Raw genomic sequence first — 19,076 nt, forward strand, 5'->3', positions numbered from 1 at the left:
TCCCACTCGTGTTAAGTGTGCTTTAACGTTTACTCTTAAGGAATGAAGCAACACAAACAGTATGTACAGTCAGAAAGGAGGGGCAGCTGGAAGCGTTTTCTAGGTGCATTTCTGCTTAACGAGATCTAAAGTAAAAAGATCAGGCCTGTTTCCTGTCTGACAGACTAAAGTGCCAATCATAACTTATTTACAACATTGCACATTATTAAGTGCGGTCAGGTTTGGGGAAAATGAAAAGTTATTTTATTCATATAGCATGTTTATGCTAACAAAAATTACAAATGGATAAAAAAGAAACAAAAAGGGGGGGGGGGGGGGGGGGGGACACCTCACATTTCTTTCATCAAAACAAAGTTCCATTTTAAATGAATTTTAAGCTGTTGCCCTCTGAATAGGGGTTTGGTTTTCCGTTCTTGCGCCCTATGTGGCAACCCTGAGTAAAACTCCATGTCTGTCCATTTTCACTATACTGATTCCTGTCAAGGGACTACAATGTACAGGGAGCACCATAATACTGCAGATCCCCTCGCTCCAGTGCACACAACCTGGAAGGTGATCATGTTTTCTAATAACACAAAGCATGTGTGCTCAGTATTAGTGCAACATAATGAAATAAACTGGCTGATCTAAGCAAATTTAATGTGAAATATTTCATAGAAGGGGACACAACAGTGTGAAACACTTGCAATACCATATCATAAGGCCTGGTTTCACTGAACCCACAATCGACTGTTTCGACTGCCGACATCTGAAGCACATGCCTCTGTACCTGTATCAATTTTCCAAAATTTAGATACTCTTAATGCAAACCATTGTTTAGTCTGCAGTGAATTAGGCTCCTGACATTTTTTTCCCCCTCCAAAAGTCACTTCTTTGCCTCCTTTGTGTATTCAGGCCCTAAACTCATAAGAAATGATAAGTGTAGGAATGATATGCAACAGATAACAAGCACATTGGGGAAAAATTACTCTTTGGAAGAAAAATGGTCATGGCATTTAGCTTTTCTGAATTCTCAACTGCTTACGCACATTGAAAAAAGCAGTGCAATGAGTTTACATGATTTGAATGTGTACAGAATTTCCACAGGACTAAAACATCATTTAAGATATAATTTCATCAACACAACTTTTCAAACAGCAAATAAACCAAAAGCTGAACATGTTGATGTATTTTATTCATGTGGAAATGATGGACATTTAATTCAAGTGAATTCAACACCACTTTTTCCAGTGTATGTTCTGCTTATGGATGTATATGAACTTATTAATATCAAACACTGTGCATTCTGTTTTAACATTCTCACACCTTCAGTCATGCACTGACATTATAAAGGACCCATAAAGGTCGTCAGTCAAGTATGTATGTATGTATGTATGTATGTATATATGTACACACACATACATTTTATATATATATATATATATATATATATATATATATATATATATATATATATATATATATTATAACAAATATAAAAAAAAGAATCCTCAGTTGTTTGTAAGGCAAATGGTGACCAATATGTCTGCAGGTCTCTTACCACTCGTCTCAGATAAAATACTGCGGCTTCCTGCTTTGCAGATCTTTGTGGTTTCAAAACTTGCACATAAGCAGATTTCTTGGCAAAGGTTATCATCAATAGAAGGGTTTGAGCTCATCTTTTATCTGTGTGTGTATAGTAAATACATGGTATATGTCACATTGTGTCTGATTCAGTTTACATGCATCTATTTAGTGCATACATGCTTTGCAAATGTGTTTATGTCCATGCATTAGGAAGAAAGCTGAATAGTCAGGCAGAAGACATGATGTTTAAATGATGTCCTCTCTAAGCAGCAGTACAACCAGGGCTCTTGTGCCATGTCCAAAACGATGCCCTATACACTATACTGCAGGGGTGTAACATTATATACTGAAAAACTATGACTGCAATGTAAAGAATGGATATTCTATGAATCATGCATTCTAAAGAAATTGCATAATTTGAACAGTTTAGCAACAATTCAACAACCCACTCTAACATTCTGGCCTCTCAGCTCTAGTGTTGTCAGTAAGTTGAACGTCATAATTTTACTGAATACATTTTTGCATTTTACTGAAAATGTTATGAGAATATCAAATCAAACTGAATCAAGTGAATGATTACACTCCTATATAGTGCACTATTTTAGAATAAAGCTGTTCTGTAGTCGCATACCAAAACAATCTGTGTCTCAAAACGAAGGATGTAGCCGAAAAAGGCTGTGTTTCTCTGCTGTCATGTCATTGAAGGCTGTCTCGTTAGCCTAGAGGTGCATCCTTTATTTGTGAGAAACTGAAGGACGCAGTTGGTGTATCCTTCAAGACCTTCAGTCACCTACAATCCTTCAGAACATATGAAAACACTGGAAGCAGCTTTGAGTGGCAAGACACTGCAGCACCAGACTTTGATTTAACATTTTTTGTTAGACTCAAACATCACATAGTTTACATCAGTAACGCATGATGTGTCAGTAAAGTCTGTTCAGGGTGTCCTAAATATGTGAGTAAACATTGAAGTATATCAGTGCAGGAAGGTCTTTCTTACCTCACTTGCAACCTTCACTTTGAGGCAGTTGTAGTGGAGACTATCTAGTGCACTAGCACAACCTCACTGCGAGAACTAGGGTACAAATGATATACTGTAGTGGATACAGAATAACCTTAATGCACTGTCATACATGATAAAATAGACTCATAAATTCTGTGCCACTCTGGATTGTTCTGTATCGTGCTCTTGATTTTTCAGCATTGAGAATAGTGACTACACAGTGATTATTTGCGTTTGGTCTGCTTCATCCAGTACATTACAGAACCACAGAAGACTGTATAATTCTCTAGCCATACTTTGAGATGAGATTTCTAGAACTTTCTAGAAGAGGTGCAGTTCTGTTTGCATGAGTTGATTGTGGCTCAGGTTTTGGACAAGAGAAAAACATATTGGTCACCACATTGCATAACCTACCGTATTCATACACACAAACACTCACACTCATGCATATGCATTCCCTTACTGAAAACCAGGGGCAACAGGATTAACAACATCCCCACCAATACTACATTTACCACAACACTGTATCTTACACCAGTAAAATGTTTTTTTTTTTCCAAAAGTAGCTTTTTTTAAACAAAGTTATACATTATCTTTATAAATATTTCTGTGTTGTTGTGCCCTCTATCAATATAAATAGCAAAATATAGTGTCATATTTCCTACCTAGTTGTATCCCTTTTACAGTTTATACTAATTAAAGCATCTGTTGACTTGTTCTGAAAGATTTAGAAACGTAGCTACATGTACAATTGAACATTTTAAAACTAGAAATCTTCAAGGAGATGTTCAAATGGATGAAAGTGGATGACAACAAAAATAAGTACAAAAGCAATGTAGGAAGAAGGGGAGAAAAATGAAGTGTGAAGGGGCCAGGGGAGTGCATAGATCCCAGAGCGGGCAAGATGTGGAGTGCTGCAGAGAGAGAAACGCAGACCTGCAGGGCAACGGCCGGCCACGAAGCGGGGAAAGCGCTGATATCATTATGAAGATCTCCTCTGGGAGGCTGCTGCGGTGGCGGTGCAGAAATCATCCATCTTACTGTGTCCTGACCTGCACGCGATGTCCTTCCCTTTCAAATTTCAGCCGGAAACGAAACGTGAACAAAAAAAGCCAACTTTCATCTCAACGCATTTGAATTCTTCTTAACTCAAAATACTACTATAACCAATAAATATATAAACAGTCCTTTTTTTCGAGGCCAAAAATGTTTCCAACACTTTGTGGTGTACATTCAGGAACATTCATATTGAAAGTGAAAAAAGTAACATAACAGATAAAACAAACAAACAAACAAAATAGTATTCACTATAATTATCAACAATAAACATTACCATAATAATTTATCATATGTTACAAATTATGCCTATGTGTGTTTTTGTAGTTGTTTTTGTTTTTATGTTTTTTTTGCAGTCCAAAGTCCCTGGCAGGGTAATGTCTTCCTTATAGCTTCTCTTTGGAGGGAATCCAGATATAAGGTCCAGACTGCTCCTCTATCACCATCTTACACTGAGTATAAATGTCCTCCAAAGTGTCTGCTTGCACCAGTGCTGTGAGGGAGAGAAAGAAAGAAAGACAAAAAAAGAGTCCTTAAATTGCTCATGCGTGCATTATTCTTCAGGCTTTTAATAACCTTCCTCTGCAAGAGATAACGAAACCTCACAATGGCTTTATAATGTTCACTTTGAGGTCTTAATGGTCCATTAGACACTTTTATTAATCCATCTGCAGCATATTTTTATGGTTTTATCCAACATAGTTACGTAATTAAGGCACAGACAGGAGATTATGCATTTTACCTGCCAACTGGGATCTTGGAAATTAATAGACTGTGAGTGTCACGCGCATCAGGAGTTTTATACAAATCCCTTCTATTAAAAACACTTTCTGCTTCATTAAAAAATGCAGCACTAAACAGTGTTTCTAAGCAACACTCTTACTCGTTATCTGTTGCCAAGCACACACCTGCCTCCCTAGCTTAGCGCACTCATTAATCATTAGCTGGTGCGGTTGTCCATAGATGGTCTTACAGTAACTGCATCTGCACTGATCCATAATTCATGAATGTGCTGCTACAGCAGCAGCCATGTGGGTCTTGTAGAGTCCACTGGCTCGCCGGTTCTGCTGTCAATCAGTACAGAGCATAACAGACTGCTCTGGTTGACCCCTGAGGCCACGCATATGTTATTAGAACATGAGTGTATGCAGATGAGGTGTTCTCCAGCAGCCTGGAAGGCAGGCAGGTGCAGCTCATCTCCTGTCTGAGCCATTTTGGCAAACATAGAACCCCTTAGTTACCTGTGAAGTACTCTCCAAACTCCTGTTCTAGCTTCATGGCACGGTCGTACGTTTTCTTGGCCTGCTCCTCTGTCAACCTCTTGTTCATCTCCCTACAAAGATCCAGAGTCTCACAGCATGAGCTACAGAACTACTAAACAGGTAACTCCAACAGGAAATAGTGCAAAGACTACAAAACAGGCATGAAGTGTGCTTACATTAAAGATTCGATGGATCTAGGCTTTATAAAGATGGCAATAGGGTAGAGTTGTGCTACTTGTAGTCGTTTTATGGCATTTCCAGACACGTCAAGTATGCAGTGCTTCCCCTGCAAAGGCAAAAAAAGAGAAAAGAAATAAACAAAACAAAAACAAAAAAACAAAAGCTTTGTTAAATTGATAGGCTGCGAGTGGGACACTCAAAATTGACCCTTTTTGTCTTGTTAGCTCATGACACTGGTAATATTAGGCATGTTTCATCATATCATTTGAAAAGACAACTTTTTTGTTGTTCAGTAATTTTCCATCAAAATATAATGACTTGTCTGCTTCTAAAAAATCTGCAAATAATATGTTGCTAAGGCCCATTGAGCAGTGAAAAACAATAGTAACCAATAACAAAAAAATGTCATGGTATGGAAAGGAAATGAATAATGGTTTCCACTCACATTGACATGAAAGCAGGAGACATTGCTTTTTAGAATTATACACATACAGATTAATTCAGTCTATATGGGCATCTTACAGCCGTAACCCTAAATTTATGATGTTTATGACATAACATTCTGAGCATTAATACCATCAAAACTGGACCCTTTATGTGTGGCAAGTTTCCTTTTCTCTTATACTGACCCTTTCAGCCACGTATTTGACTGACTGGACGCTGGTCCCATACAGGTTGTCGTTGTACTGCCCGGCCTCGATGAACTTGTGCTCTTGGATATCCTTCTCCATCTGCTCCCGCGAGGTCACGAAGTGATAATCTCGCCCATCCACCTCATAATCCCTCTTTGCTCTTGTAGTATCTAAATTACACAAGAATGTTGGATTTTTTAAATGAAATTGTTCTATTTAGACTGATTAAGTCAAATCCATTTAAGGTGAATGAAACCAAGTTTGTAACTGATGACAGTACTCACTAAAGGAACAGCATCTCTATTAAAACTAACACGGATAACTAACACAATTTATGATGTTTACTAAATCAGTAAACACTGATCTTTTTCCCCTTAACATTAGCTGACCATATTACTGTGAGTATTAATACTGTGGGACAATAAGCAACCGTTTCAGTGGTATTACTAGTGCATGAATCTATGTTCACACATTAATCTGGGGGAAAATCTGCAGGGAGGGTGTTAAATCCTATGCTATATATACTCATCAATAAACTTCCTGTTTATTGATGACTTCATTTCTCACTTACCCATTTGCCCTGAACTGCTATCCGCTTTTTAAAAAGATTTTAAAAATGAACAACAATGATTAAATTAAAACAAATACATGCAAAGGAACAAACAATAATAAACATACACAAAAGAGGACAAAGACTGAAGGAACTGTGGCCAAACCCCCAAATACTGACCACTAAACTCAAAAACTGAAACCAGGAAATGAGTTACAAAAAACCATTACAGATGGATGAATAATAGCTAAACAGTCCAAGGACTGCTTAAGGGTAACAGTGCAGTAATAATGTCAAAAAAATACACTGATTGATTCATACAAGCACCACCCTGTTAGTGAAGTTCATAAGCAGTCCTTGAAATAAGAGCTTCAATGACTTCAATAAAACGAGGTCGAAATAAAACGAGAGCTTTAGGTTGCACAGCAGGAGTGAACACAAATGGGACCACCTTAAAGAGAACAGGAAACACACATTGTCATGCATCTCAACCAGGTTAGCAGCACCATGTTATGAATAGTGCCAGCAACAGAGAGGCTTACAGTCTTAAACCATGTCTAATGAACACCAGCTCTACTGAGAGCACTCATCTACTGAACACTGAGGCCACAGAAATGACAATTAACACATCATTCATTGGACAGGTACAGTCAGGACTTGCCAATGAAGCCAGTTTAAGATGAAAAAAAAAAAAAAACAACAAACAACAACACATGTACAGTGATTAGTCCATGGAAGTACTTTGTAAAATTGCTCATTGCACTTACGTGGCACGCATGACCCGAACTTGTCAGGGAATTCTGAGATGAGGTCGTCATTGATCCTGTCCTTCATTGGCCCAAGAATAATAACAGGTCTGGCGTAGTTAACTGTTTTTCACCGGAAGAGAAGAGCATGAGTGGGTAGGCATGAGCAATGAGGCCACAAGTGAAAAACATCTTTCACAACAACACTTGTTAAAGTAATCTGTTGTGTAATGCCAAGGTGGTGGGTTTTGCGCTGCAGGTGAATGAGGGCCATTGCTTACTCTCTTGCCGAATCACGGGCTCATAGGACAGGATCAGGTCCTCTTGGCTCCCTAGAGAGAAAGAGAGAACACAAACACACTCAGTGAGCAAAAGCTGCATTTTCATCACCCCTAGGCTGTGGCTGTGTGTGTGTGTGTGTGTGTGTGTGTGTGTGTGTGTGTGTGTGTGTGTGTGTGTGTGTGTGTTTCATACATTTTAGGACAAAAATATCCTGACTTTGAATTTTTTCAGGAGCTATTTCTGAGGAGATCAGATACAAGATAATCCACTTGCGTATGAAAGAGAAAAGAGGAAAATAAGTGAAAAAACTGGATTTCAAAAAATGATGAAATGGTATAAAGAAAACAACCATCTAACAACCACACAAGACCCGGTAGACCACCAAACTGATGCCATCATATAAACAGCATGTAAAATCTTTTAGAAAAAAATCAAGTTCCACTCTTGCTTCAGATCCGAAAAATACACATTTTTCTAACCTTCCCCTGTGAGAAGACAACACTATGAGTCTGAAAGGATGCGTGGCTGTTACTGAGAAGAGGAAATGAAAGAAAAAAAGAAAGAAAAAACATTGCAAATCAAACAAAGAAGCCACTGGTGTTCTGAGTCCCGACCTCAAAATCAATTAATTTGTGTGGGATTATTTGGATTGGGAGAAGCAGAAAATACAGCCAACTTCTAAGATTGAACTTTGCAGGTGTGGAATCAGTGGTGAAAGCCTGAATGTAAGTATCTTGAAACGAACAGAAGGCAAATTGTGAACACTCTAAATAGTGAAAAACATATATTTTACTTAGTTGAGGGTTCTGCATAATTTTCTGTTTAAAAATCTGAAGTGTAAACACAAATAATGTGTTCTTCATTGCCATTTTGATTGAAAAGTAATAAATGAAAAATGTTCTCTGTATATAAATCCACATCCTGAAAAGGCATAAGAACAAGTGTGTATATGCATATATGTGAAAATGTGAGACAGTGTGTGAGGAAGCAGCTGTATCTGCTGTGCTCTTGGTCAAACTCTTTCCTTCCTGTGACGTGCACCTTCAGTAGGCGTGTAAATGGGTTACTGAACATGTCATTTTGTTATGAGCTCATGGAGAAGGACACTGTGCAGAAAAGTAGCATCAGGATTGGGTTAGCAACCACTGTGCAGATTAGAGAGGTTAACACAAAGCTTTAATGGAATAAAATGAATAACAGAAGTGTTTTATAATCAGCAACGAAACTGAACTCTGCCGACAGCAACAATCTTCTTCTTTCGGCTGCTCCATTTAGGGGTCGCCACAGCGGATCATCTGCCTCCATCTTGCCCTATCCACTGCCTCCTCTACTTTTACACCAACCATCTCCATGTCCATCTTCACTACATCCATAAACCTTCTCTGAGGTCTACCTCTTCTCCTTCTACCCGGCAGCTCCATCTCCAACATTCTTTGACCAATATATCCACTATTCCTCCTCAACACATGTCCAAACCATCTCAACCTGGCCTCTCTGGCTTTATCTCCAAACTGCTCCACCTTTACTGTCCCTCTGATTTGCTCATTTCTAATCTTGTCCATCCTTGTCACTCCCAACGAAAATCTCAGCATCTTCATCTCTGCCACCTCCAGCTCAGCCTCCCGTCTTTTAGACAGAGCCACAGTCTCCAAACCATACATCATAGCAGGATGCACTACTGTCTTGTAAACCTTCCCTTTCACTCATGCTGCTATCCTTCTGTCACACATCAGCCCTGACACCCGTCTCCATCCACTCCATCCTGCCTGCACCCTCTTCTTCACCTCTTTTCTACACTGTCCATTGCTCTGGATGGTTGACCCAAGATATTTGAAGTCATCCACCTTTATGACCTCTACTCCTTGCATCTTCACCTTTCCACCTGCCTCCCTCTCATTCACACACATGTATTCCGTCTTATCTCTACTGACCTTCATTCCTCTCCTCTTCAGTGCAAACCTCCACCTCTCCAGATTCTCTTCCACCTGCTCTCTACTCTCACCACAGATTACAATGTCATCTACAAACATCATGGTCCATGGAGCCTCCAGCCTGACCTCATCTGTCAGCCTTTCCATCATCATTGCAAACAAGAAGGGGCTCAAAGCTGATCCCTGATGTAACCCTACCTTCACCTTGAAACCATTTCTCACTCCAACTACACACCTCACCACTGTCTCACTATCCTCATACATGTCCTACACCACCCTAACATACTTTTCAGCTACACCTGACTTCCTCATACAGTACCACAGTTCCTGTCTTGGCACCCTATCATATATCTTCTCTAGATCCACAAAGACACAGTGTAGCTCCTTCTGACCTTCTCTGTACTTCTCTACCAACACTCGCAACGCAAAAATTGCATCTGTGGTACTCTTTCTGGGCATGAAACCAAACTGCTGCTCACTGATCTGAACCTCTTGCCTTAGCCTTGCTTCAACAACTCTTTCCCATACCTTCATGGTGTGGCTCATCAACTTTATACATATGTAGTTACTGCAGCTCTGCACATCACCCTTGTTCTTAAAAATGGGGACCAGTACACTGCTTCTCCACTCATCAGGCATCCTCTCACTCTCCAGGATTTTGTTAAACAACCTGGTTAAAAAGTCCACTGCCTTCTCTCCTAAACATCTCCATACCTCCACAGGTATGTCATCTGGACCAACTGCCTTTACATTCTTCATCCTGCCCTCACTTCCACCTTACCAATTCTCTGCACTTTCTAATCCACTATCTCTCCCCCCGTTGTCCTCCTCTCTCTCTCTCGTTTTCCTCATTCATTAGTTCTTCAAAGTACTCCTTCCATCTACTCAACACTCTCTGTTCATTCACTAGTACATTTCCCTCTCTATCCTTTATCAGCCTAACCTGCTGTACATCCTTTCCAACTCTATCTCTCTGTTTAGCCAAAGTCCTTTACTCCTTCTTTACTGTCCAGCCTCTCATACAGCTCATCATATGCCTGAGCCTTTGCCTTTGCCACCATTCTTTTCGCTATGCGACTAGCCTCACAGTACTCCTGCCTACTTCCTTCATCTCTCTGGTTATCCCACTTTTTCTTAGCTGCCTTCTTCTTCTGAATACTCTCCTGGACTTCCTCATTCCACCACCAACTTTCCTTGTCTTCTTTCCTCTGACCAAACGAAACACCCAACACATTCTTGCCAGTTTCTCTCACCACCTTAGCTGTAGTTTCCCAGCCCTCAGGTAGCTCCTCACTGCCCCCAAGGGCCTGTTGCAATTTTTCCCTGAACTGCCTGCAACCATCCTCCTCCTTCAGCTTCCACCATCTAATCTTTGGCTCTGTCTTCACTCTCTTCCTCTTCTTTGTTTCTAATCTCATTCTATAGACAACCACCCTATGCTGCCTTGATACACTTTCCCCTGGTACCACTTTACAATTTCCATTCTCCTTTAGGTGGCATCTCCTGCTAAGGATATAATCCACCTGTGTGCACCTCCCTCCACTCTTGTATGTCACCCTGTGTTCTTCCCTCTTATGAAAATACGTGTTCACCACAGCCATTTCCATTCTCTTTGCAAAATCTACAACCATCTGACCTTCCGCATTGCTGTCTTTCACACCATACATACCCAGCACCTCTTCATCCCCTCTGTTCCCTTCACCAACATGTCCAATGAAGTCTGCACCAATCACTAATCTCTCCTCTCTAGGGACACCATCTACCACTTCATCCATCTTACTCCAAAATTCCTCTTTCTCCTCTAACTGACAACCAACCTGTGGTGTATATGAACTGACCACATTCAAAATTACACCATCAACCTCCAACTTCAGGCTCATGATTCTGTCTGACACTCTCTTTACATCCAGAAAACTTTTCACAAGTTGTTCCTTTAGGATTATCCCTACTCCATTTCTCTTCCTCTCTACACCATGATAGAACAGTTTGAATCCACCTCCAATGTTCCTGGCCTTGCTTCCTTTCCATCTGGTCTCCTGGACACACAGAATATCTACCTTCCTTCTCTCCATCATGTCTGCAAGCTCTCTGCCTTTACCAGTCATTGTCCCTATGTTCAGAGTCCCTACTCTAACCTCCACATTCCTGCCTTTCCTTCTCTCTCGCTGCCTTCTAACCCGCCTTCCTCCTCATCTCTTTGATGGTCTTCAACCTACAGTAGTCCAATTTCCACCGACACCCTGCTGGTCAACAACACCGGAAGCGGTCGTTGTTAACCTGGGCCTTGACCGATCAGGTATGGCAATCATATTTGTGATCTGCATGATAGTTTTGGCACAAGTTTTATGCCGGATGCCCTTCCTGACGCAACCCTCACCATTTATCCGGGCTTGGGACCGGCACCAGAAGTACACAAAGTACACCCTTTATAGGGGCACTGGTTCAGAGCAGCACTACCTTTGGAGTGGTCTGGGCACATAAACACTGAGAAAACCAGAATCTCAGATTTTCTTGCTTTTGGAGGAGCAGAGGCAGTGCTTGACATTGAGAAATGTAACATAATAATCATACTTCTAAACAGATTTTGATGACCAACCAGATATGAATCTGATCATGTTATTCATGCAGGCATGACTATTAAAATCTGTGTAAGATCTTTGCAAGTGAAAGCATCATACATGTATGTAATATATCTAAAACTGATCTTTATGGGATAGCTGTGAAAAAATGAAAATGCTATTCCAACAGTTTCAAGACAGATAATGACAGATAATTATATAATTATATTTGACAGATAATTTTAGTTCCTTCAAACATAGTTTCTCAAAATTCTACAAACTGTCAGAGAGTGAAATAGTAAAATAGTTTAAAATACGTACAAATTTCAAGAAACAGCTTGATGAATGGAGTAATATTTTGGGGTGAGGATGTGTGGGGGCACCATGCTGATGTTTGCCTGGTAAATGGTTGGTATAGCGTAGTGGGTAATACAGCTGCCCAAGGCAAGCACCCTATGCTAGTAAGAGTCTTTGGGCAAGACTCCTAATGCTCCTTCTACCTACCCCATAACATGATTAAACTGTAAGTTAAAATTGTAAACTTTGGTGGCATATCCAGAAGTAGAAAGAAAATTATGTCACTTTGCCGTAGTGCTCCTCACAGCCAATTAGTACAGAGTCCAATGAAGATGTAAAGAATGGCCAGTACTAACTGACACACACACAGAGACAGAGAGAGAGAGAGAGAGAGAGAGAGAGAGAGAGAGAGAGAGATAAAATTACACTGCACTAATAGTATTTCTTAGAATACATATGTTCCGGACTTGTCAGAAACCGCCCTTCACTTGTTTCATTTCCAGTCAAGCAGCAATTAAATACAATTTATAAATTATTCATCTCAGAAAAAAGCCAAACACTTCAATTTGAAGTGACATTTAAAGTGTGACAATTTCTATTGTTATTATTGCAATGTATGTATTAAAGTTGCTTAAAAATAACTAAAAGACCAATAACCAAAAAAGTTATTGATATCGGCAGTAACAAGGTGTTAATCAGTTATAGTTAGCCCGGAGCTTATCTAGTATTTTAAATATGCCCTCAAAATCCCACCACTGTCTGTCACTCTATCCTGCTACCTGCTGTCTTTACTGTCTATCCTCTACTGCCTGTCTCATAGCTCAAGGCAAACTAGCCTCAGACAAAGTTATGACAGATTCTGACAGTGAACTCCCAGTGAGTGCCCAGAGTCCACTGACCAGATCATTCAGCACCTGCTTTTCCTTTCAATTTCAGCATGCAGTAAAAGGGCATTCTGCCAGATGTGTTTTTAATTCAAATATCAAAAGCATTTGAGGTGACTATACTTCTCGCTCAAAGATGGCATTTAGAGTTATGAGCTAGGGAGCAATAATATCTGATTTGAAATGATCCGATTTCATAAAGTGAACAGAGTAAATTTCAGGAGCCCTAAACGTCCCCTTTGGACTCCCTGTGGTTTCAAAATGGTTAAATGAAACACTCATAAGGCTTAAAAGTGCAAGAACTATTTTAATGGCTCTCCCCATCCTGTGAGCCCCAGACGTGACAGCTGTGCAGTTCTATTAATACTGTCAGAATGCACTCAGTGCAGGAAGCAGGGTGTTAGCAGAATTTTAGATGGTGAGGAAGAGAGAATAGAAAGCAAATACTTGACCTTTTCTCAGGTCAATAGAATTCAAAGAGAACATTATTTGATACTGAAATTTAAATGAAAGGGATGTATGTTACATATTTAACAAGAAATTCCACCATTTTTTCAAATATCCACATAAGGAAAAGCATCAAGATGTCATCAGAGCAGGTTAATGTGAAATGCACAATTCTAGAGAAACCAGATGTCAGAAGGATGTACCTCTAAAAGCTAACTTACAGAAAGCCATTATATGAAATGAATATGAATAAGCTGCCTGAAACCTGAGACACAATCTTAAGAGAGTTTTGAGGTTTTAGCCATTTTTGAAAAAAGCACTCATGGTGGAGAGGTACCGTACATGGAGGGTGTTGTAAGGCAAAACAGCATCCTTTTTAAAAAAAAATTAATTAATTAATTTATTTTTTAAGATTTAGCATTATTTTACCATTCTCAACATTACATATGAAAAGGCAGTAGACACATGAAAGTTCACTGGTCATTTTAAATAATAGATAAAATGGTAATATTTATGATGTCGACCTAGCAATCCCTGGTTCCATCCATTGGTGTTATAAAGAAATCGGTAAGTCTGTGAGTCTGTCAGTTTCACTACAGCACACTATTTCACATCAATGCACTTTGAATGACTTTGTTTACATCACAGCAATTTAATTATGCAGATATTTTGGAAAATTGGTGGAATTCTTAGAGGTCTAGAGTTAGCTGGTAATTGTTTTTTTGCTATACATTGGATTTACAAAAGATATTTGAATGTAACTGCATAAATAACTATATAAATAACAACATGATGACACCTGAGATTTTTCCATTAGTTTAGATGTCAAAAAAATGTCAGTATCATGACAAATATCCATCCATTCAACCATTTTCTAAGCCGATTCTCCCTCAGGGTTGCGGGGGGGGGTGCTGGAGCCTATCCCAGCGGTCATCGGCCAGATGCAGGACGTACCCTGGACAGGTCGCCAGTCCATCGCAGGGCAAACAAACAGACATGCACAATCACTCACACACTCACACCTAGGGACAATGTAGCATGTCCAATTGGCCTGACTGCATGTCTTTGGACTGTGGGAGGAAACCGGAGAACCCGGAGGAAACCCACGCAGACACAAGGAGAACATCCAAGCTCCACACAGAGAGGACCCGATCGAACCCAGGCCCTTCTAGCTGTGAGGCAACAGTGCTACCCACCACGCCTCATGACAGATATGATAGCATTATTTTAAGACTACCTTTATAGAATGTGCACAGGCACAGAATGTATTTAAAAAGCAATACTTCATTATTTATGAGTAGCTAATATCTGAATACACAAAATATTGACATAAAAGCATTATTACATTTTAGTTGACCCTTAACATGGGGGGTGGGGGAGAGCACTTTTCATTATATTTGATGAAGTAAAAATAATTAATACAAAAATATAACATGCCATTAGTGTCGCAGGTTATAACTAGACAGTATCATTAGATAACATTAGATCTCTCCAAGGACAAAGTGCTTGACAAAGAAGCAGACTTCCAAATAAAGTGGGTGCTAGTTTATTATCATGCAGTGACAGCAAAGACATACTAAATGGGTAGACCTAGGACTGAAAGCAACCATTCAGTCTTGAACCCTACACCACCATGCCAACCGTCCCTACAGACTTGCAGGTGTTACAGACTTGCAGGTGTTACGCAACAGAAAGAGACAGAGCCGAGCGTAAAAACTGTTCTGGAGGGGAGGGGGGAGGTGTCAAAAGCGGGACCATTCCTGCAGAGACTTACTCAGCGTCTTTGTCCCATACCCGTCGTCCCCTATTCCAGAGATGTCCTACATCAGATAGCCGTCCACAGAAATGGAGTGAAGGAGGATCAGAGAGAGAGAGGCAGAGAGGATAGAAATAGAAAGAGGGAAGGGAAGAAGAATAGGCGCAGCAGCAAAGTTAGAGGGAGGGCGTAGAACAGAGCACAGAGCATCCCTGGATTCCCTACACACTCCTACACCTTTCACCCTACACAAGGTGTGTGTTGCATGTGCGACTGAGTGCACAGCTACTTACGTTCAGAGTCACTGCCGTCTTGCTCGTCCAGCTCCTTGTTCTTGTAGAAAGGGAACTTTCGTGAAAAGATGAAGTTCTTTCTACGTTTGTCACTGAATGACTGTGTGGGAGAGAGAGCATGGGGCAGACAGGGGGCTCGAGATGCCGTCACACACGCACATGCTGACAAAACAACATCGCTCAGAGAGAGGTGGGAAAGACAGCAGCCAAGGCAGAATGTTCAGAATGCTTGTAGCCTGTTTTGATGCCTGTTTCTGTATTGCAATGGGATCCATCTGTCCTATACCTGCTTCTGCCACAAATGCATTCTGTCGAAGCTACTGTTGCTAGGTTGGACAAGCTACAGAACTGTCAAAAGTCCCATTCAACCTAACAAGTTTTTTATAATATGTAATTTTAAAATGCATTATTTATTTATTATGTATGCATGCTTTTAGAATATAAAAGTGATTGTCAGTCATTTCCAATCAATCTGCCTAGATTTGATTAGATATCCCAACACAGTCCAGCTCAGTAGTATAGCATTTTAAACTGGAAGAGTAGCAATTCTAAACTCTAAACTTCTGTTCCCTGACAATGTTGTATAAAGCTTTTACAAACTTGCAACAGCTGCTAAGAAAGAATGCACAAAAATGAGATAATAGCCTCAACCTGAACAATGGACCAACTTACAATGGCAAAAAAAAAATCAGATATTTTTAATTTACTTTATAATGAAATCAAATCATTTTTTTTCTGTTCCTCAGTGTTACTGTTACTCATGACAGTGTTAAGTCTCTGTTTGGAAAATATTTTAACACTGTGTTGAGTTGCTCGAAAGCAATAAGGGGTCAAAGGGAGAGGAGTAAGAACACCCTGCTGTAAAAACACCTCACACCTCTCCACAAAAATGGCCATGCAAAATTGCATTTAAACAATAAAATATATAGAATTATAAAAATGTTGACTTGCTGAAATTCTAACAATTACACATCCCCAAAAAACTTTGATTACACAAGAAAAAACTATACCCCATTCATCTTAACAGCGTAAACTTTCATATACAGAATGAAATAAATATTTAATCACACTGTAGAACGGATTTGTGGGAGGAGCTTTATAGAACATAGAGTCAATTTTTTGTTAGCAGGCTCTAATATTGGAGGTGGAGATAGATCTACCACCTTATTATTTTCTCTGTACATATGCCAGCGCTTGGAATAGCTCATTGAATGAAAAGTTGTCACCACCACCGCTGCTGTCCGCACCACCTCTGCTCTGGCTGACTTCTCAGACAAGTCAAATGGACAGAAATCAAAACAACATGATCAAACACAGAACAGAACATTTAACAAAGAACAGAAGAGGCCTGAAGCTTGTTTCCAGCCATGCAGCAGTGGGGAGTAGAGCCATGCTGAGATAGACAGATAACACACGAAAACAACTCAGATAAAGAAATCAAGCATGCAGGACAGTGAGAGGCTTTGGGGCTCGACGAAGTATCAGGCTGAGCGACAGCAAAATAAACCGCACAGCTGATATGCTGGGATGGGCTACAGTACAAGTGCGGTGTATGTTTATCTATCTATCTATCTTACATTAATAAAAATAAGCATGTTACAAAACTGAGAATATTTTGGATAATATTCTCGGTAACATTTTACTGAGGGACAGCTTTCATAAGGCTACATGACACCTACATAAGCCTTTCATAAACCTATGTAAACTTTTATAAAGGCTTATTTCAACAAGAGTCAGTTGTCATAAAGGCTGCTTTTGTCCAGTCTGATGTCATTTCAGTTATGACAATTACTTGTTGGAAAAAAGCTTTAAATTTCTATGTCAGTTGTCAAGAAAGGCTCATACTGTTGTCACAGCCTTATGAACACTGCTCTTCAGTATATTCGGTAACACTTTATTTGAAGGCTACCTGCATATATTTAATGTATTCATAAAGCGATAATTGAATGTTCATAAACAGCTTATGTCAGTAACTGCACAATGACATCAGAAGTTTGTGACATTGTGTTGACAGACAGGCCCTTGAACTAAAGTGATGCAGATCTCTTCCATTTATGACACTGTTATAAAGCATTATTCACATGTAATGGAACTTAAGGTAGCAGCCAAGGTAGGAATCGTGTATCAGTTTAATGAAAGATTCTGACACCCCTACACTATTTATTTTCATACATATTTTCCCATATATATGAATATACAAATATACAAAACAAAACAAGTAGAAATCTTGTACTTGAGTAAAAGCAGACATTCTCTGTCTGTATTTCTACTTGAGTACAAAAGTACGACACGACTTGCTTTCAAATGTATATATCAAATGATATGTATTACATATCAAATGTATTATATATCAAAACTATACTACATTTTTAATGAAAATATTTTGTTAAAGAGACCTGTATGGCAGTCTTAACTGTGCATGTCAAAACAGTCAAACAGGTCTCTTAGTAGAAACTGCTTTTTCACTGTAATTCAAGTACAAATATATGGAACTGATGGCGTTCTTAACTAGACCTCTGCCTAGATATAAAATTCTTTACTTGGGAATGCTACTTCATAGAAGTGTTATAAATGGAAACAAAAAAATGTTTAAGGCCCTTTCTGTCAACACAATGTCACTTACTTCATAAAACATGTAATTTTGTGATTAGTAGGATAAACTGTTCATAAATACGCAAGTATTGCTTTATTAACACGTTATTCAATGCTTATGCATGTGTTATGCAGTCCCTGTAAAGGCAACCTTCAAATAAGGATATAATAGAGAATAAACAAGGAGTGTAGAGCTGATCTAGGAAGCTGTTAGTCTTATACATGTGAAGTGTCATCCTTTAGAGCTCTATGTAGTACTTTTATCTGAAATATATGTTTTGTTCTACATGCACATCCACATCTGCTTAAGTATTTAAAAAATGGCCAGATGAAGATTACGCTCTGTCCTAGACTTTATACAAACTGTATGTGACCGAATCCTGATGGCAGTAAATCTACACATACACATTCACTTTAAGAGCCTTTACAGCAACAGCATAGCTCATAAGATGTTAAACATATTTTCAAACAGTGACAATCTGACAATTTACAATAAAGTATGTAGATCATTTTCCAGCTGGCATTTCAGGCTATTAAACCCCTGAATTGATTTCTCAGTGCCAATTTTATAAGCTCTGCTTACACCAGCATCACTACTGTTGCCAGAGAAAAGACTACAAAGGCAGATTAAGAATCTTTGAGAGAGAAAGTAAGGCCTGGCTAAGCTGTTGCTATGGATACATTTAACATAACAAGGACGGTATAAAATCTGGCTGAAAATTTATTATATGCACAGCACTCTGGTCTTGATTACAATCCAGTGCAAATGACCAGTGTTAGATTTACCACGTTTTGATCATTCATGTTATGATGTAATATGCATTCTCTCTGTGATTCTCATGAATATAAGGAGAAAAAGTGAAAGGCCTGATATTACACTGAGCTGCGAGTACTCCTGCTGTGCTGCCGGAAGTACAGAGTGTGCTGCAAATCTCGAGAGAACAATTGCGTGTGCTTGAGTGACTGACCAGCCATCAATTATACTCAGAGTGGAAAAGTAAATGTGAGATGGCGGAGGAGAACTGATCTTAAACCAGATAG

General features: G+C 39.4%; 1 protein-coding gene across 30 annotated transcripts in view; it reads right to left on the reverse strand.

Moving 5' to 3' along the window:
* Nucleotides 1-3,047: 3,047 nt before the first annotated feature.
* Nucleotides 3,048-19,076, reverse strand: part of dlg2 (discs, large homolog 2 (Drosophila)) — a 355,760-nt gene continuing 339,731 nt past the window's right edge. For 19 of the 30 annotated variants that reach the window (XM_017692671.2, XM_017692676.2, XM_017692665.2 and 16 more), the window contains 8 exons: nucleotides 15,444-15,543; nucleotides 7,277-7,327; nucleotides 7,017-7,118; nucleotides 6,271-6,294; nucleotides 5,697-5,869; nucleotides 5,064-5,173; nucleotides 4,867-4,958; nucleotides 3,048-4,118 (listed from right to left, as the gene is read on the reverse strand). In XM_017692671.2, coding sequence (XP_017548160.1) covers nucleotides 4,012-4,118; nucleotides 4,867-4,958; nucleotides 5,064-5,173; nucleotides 5,697-5,869; nucleotides 6,271-6,294; nucleotides 7,017-7,118; nucleotides 7,277-7,327; nucleotides 15,444-15,543 — 759 coding nt within the window. In that variant the 3' untranslated portion in view covers nucleotides 3,048-4,011. Of the gene's footprint in view, nucleotides 4,119-4,866; nucleotides 4,959-5,063; nucleotides 5,174-5,696; nucleotides 5,870-6,270; nucleotides 6,295-7,016; nucleotides 7,119-7,276; nucleotides 7,328-15,168; nucleotides 15,215-15,443; nucleotides 15,544-19,076 lie in introns of all 30 variants that reach the window. The other 11 variants (XM_017692679.2, XM_017692649.2, XM_037547055.1 and 8 more) reach the window with 4 other exon arrangements.

The sequence above is a fragment of the Pygocentrus nattereri genome, chromosome 18 (genome assembly GCF_015220715.1).
Source record: "Pygocentrus nattereri isolate fPygNat1 chromosome 18, fPygNat1.pri, whole genome shotgun sequence".
NCBI lineage: Eukaryota > Metazoa > Chordata > Actinopteri > Characiformes > Serrasalmidae > Pygocentrus > Pygocentrus nattereri.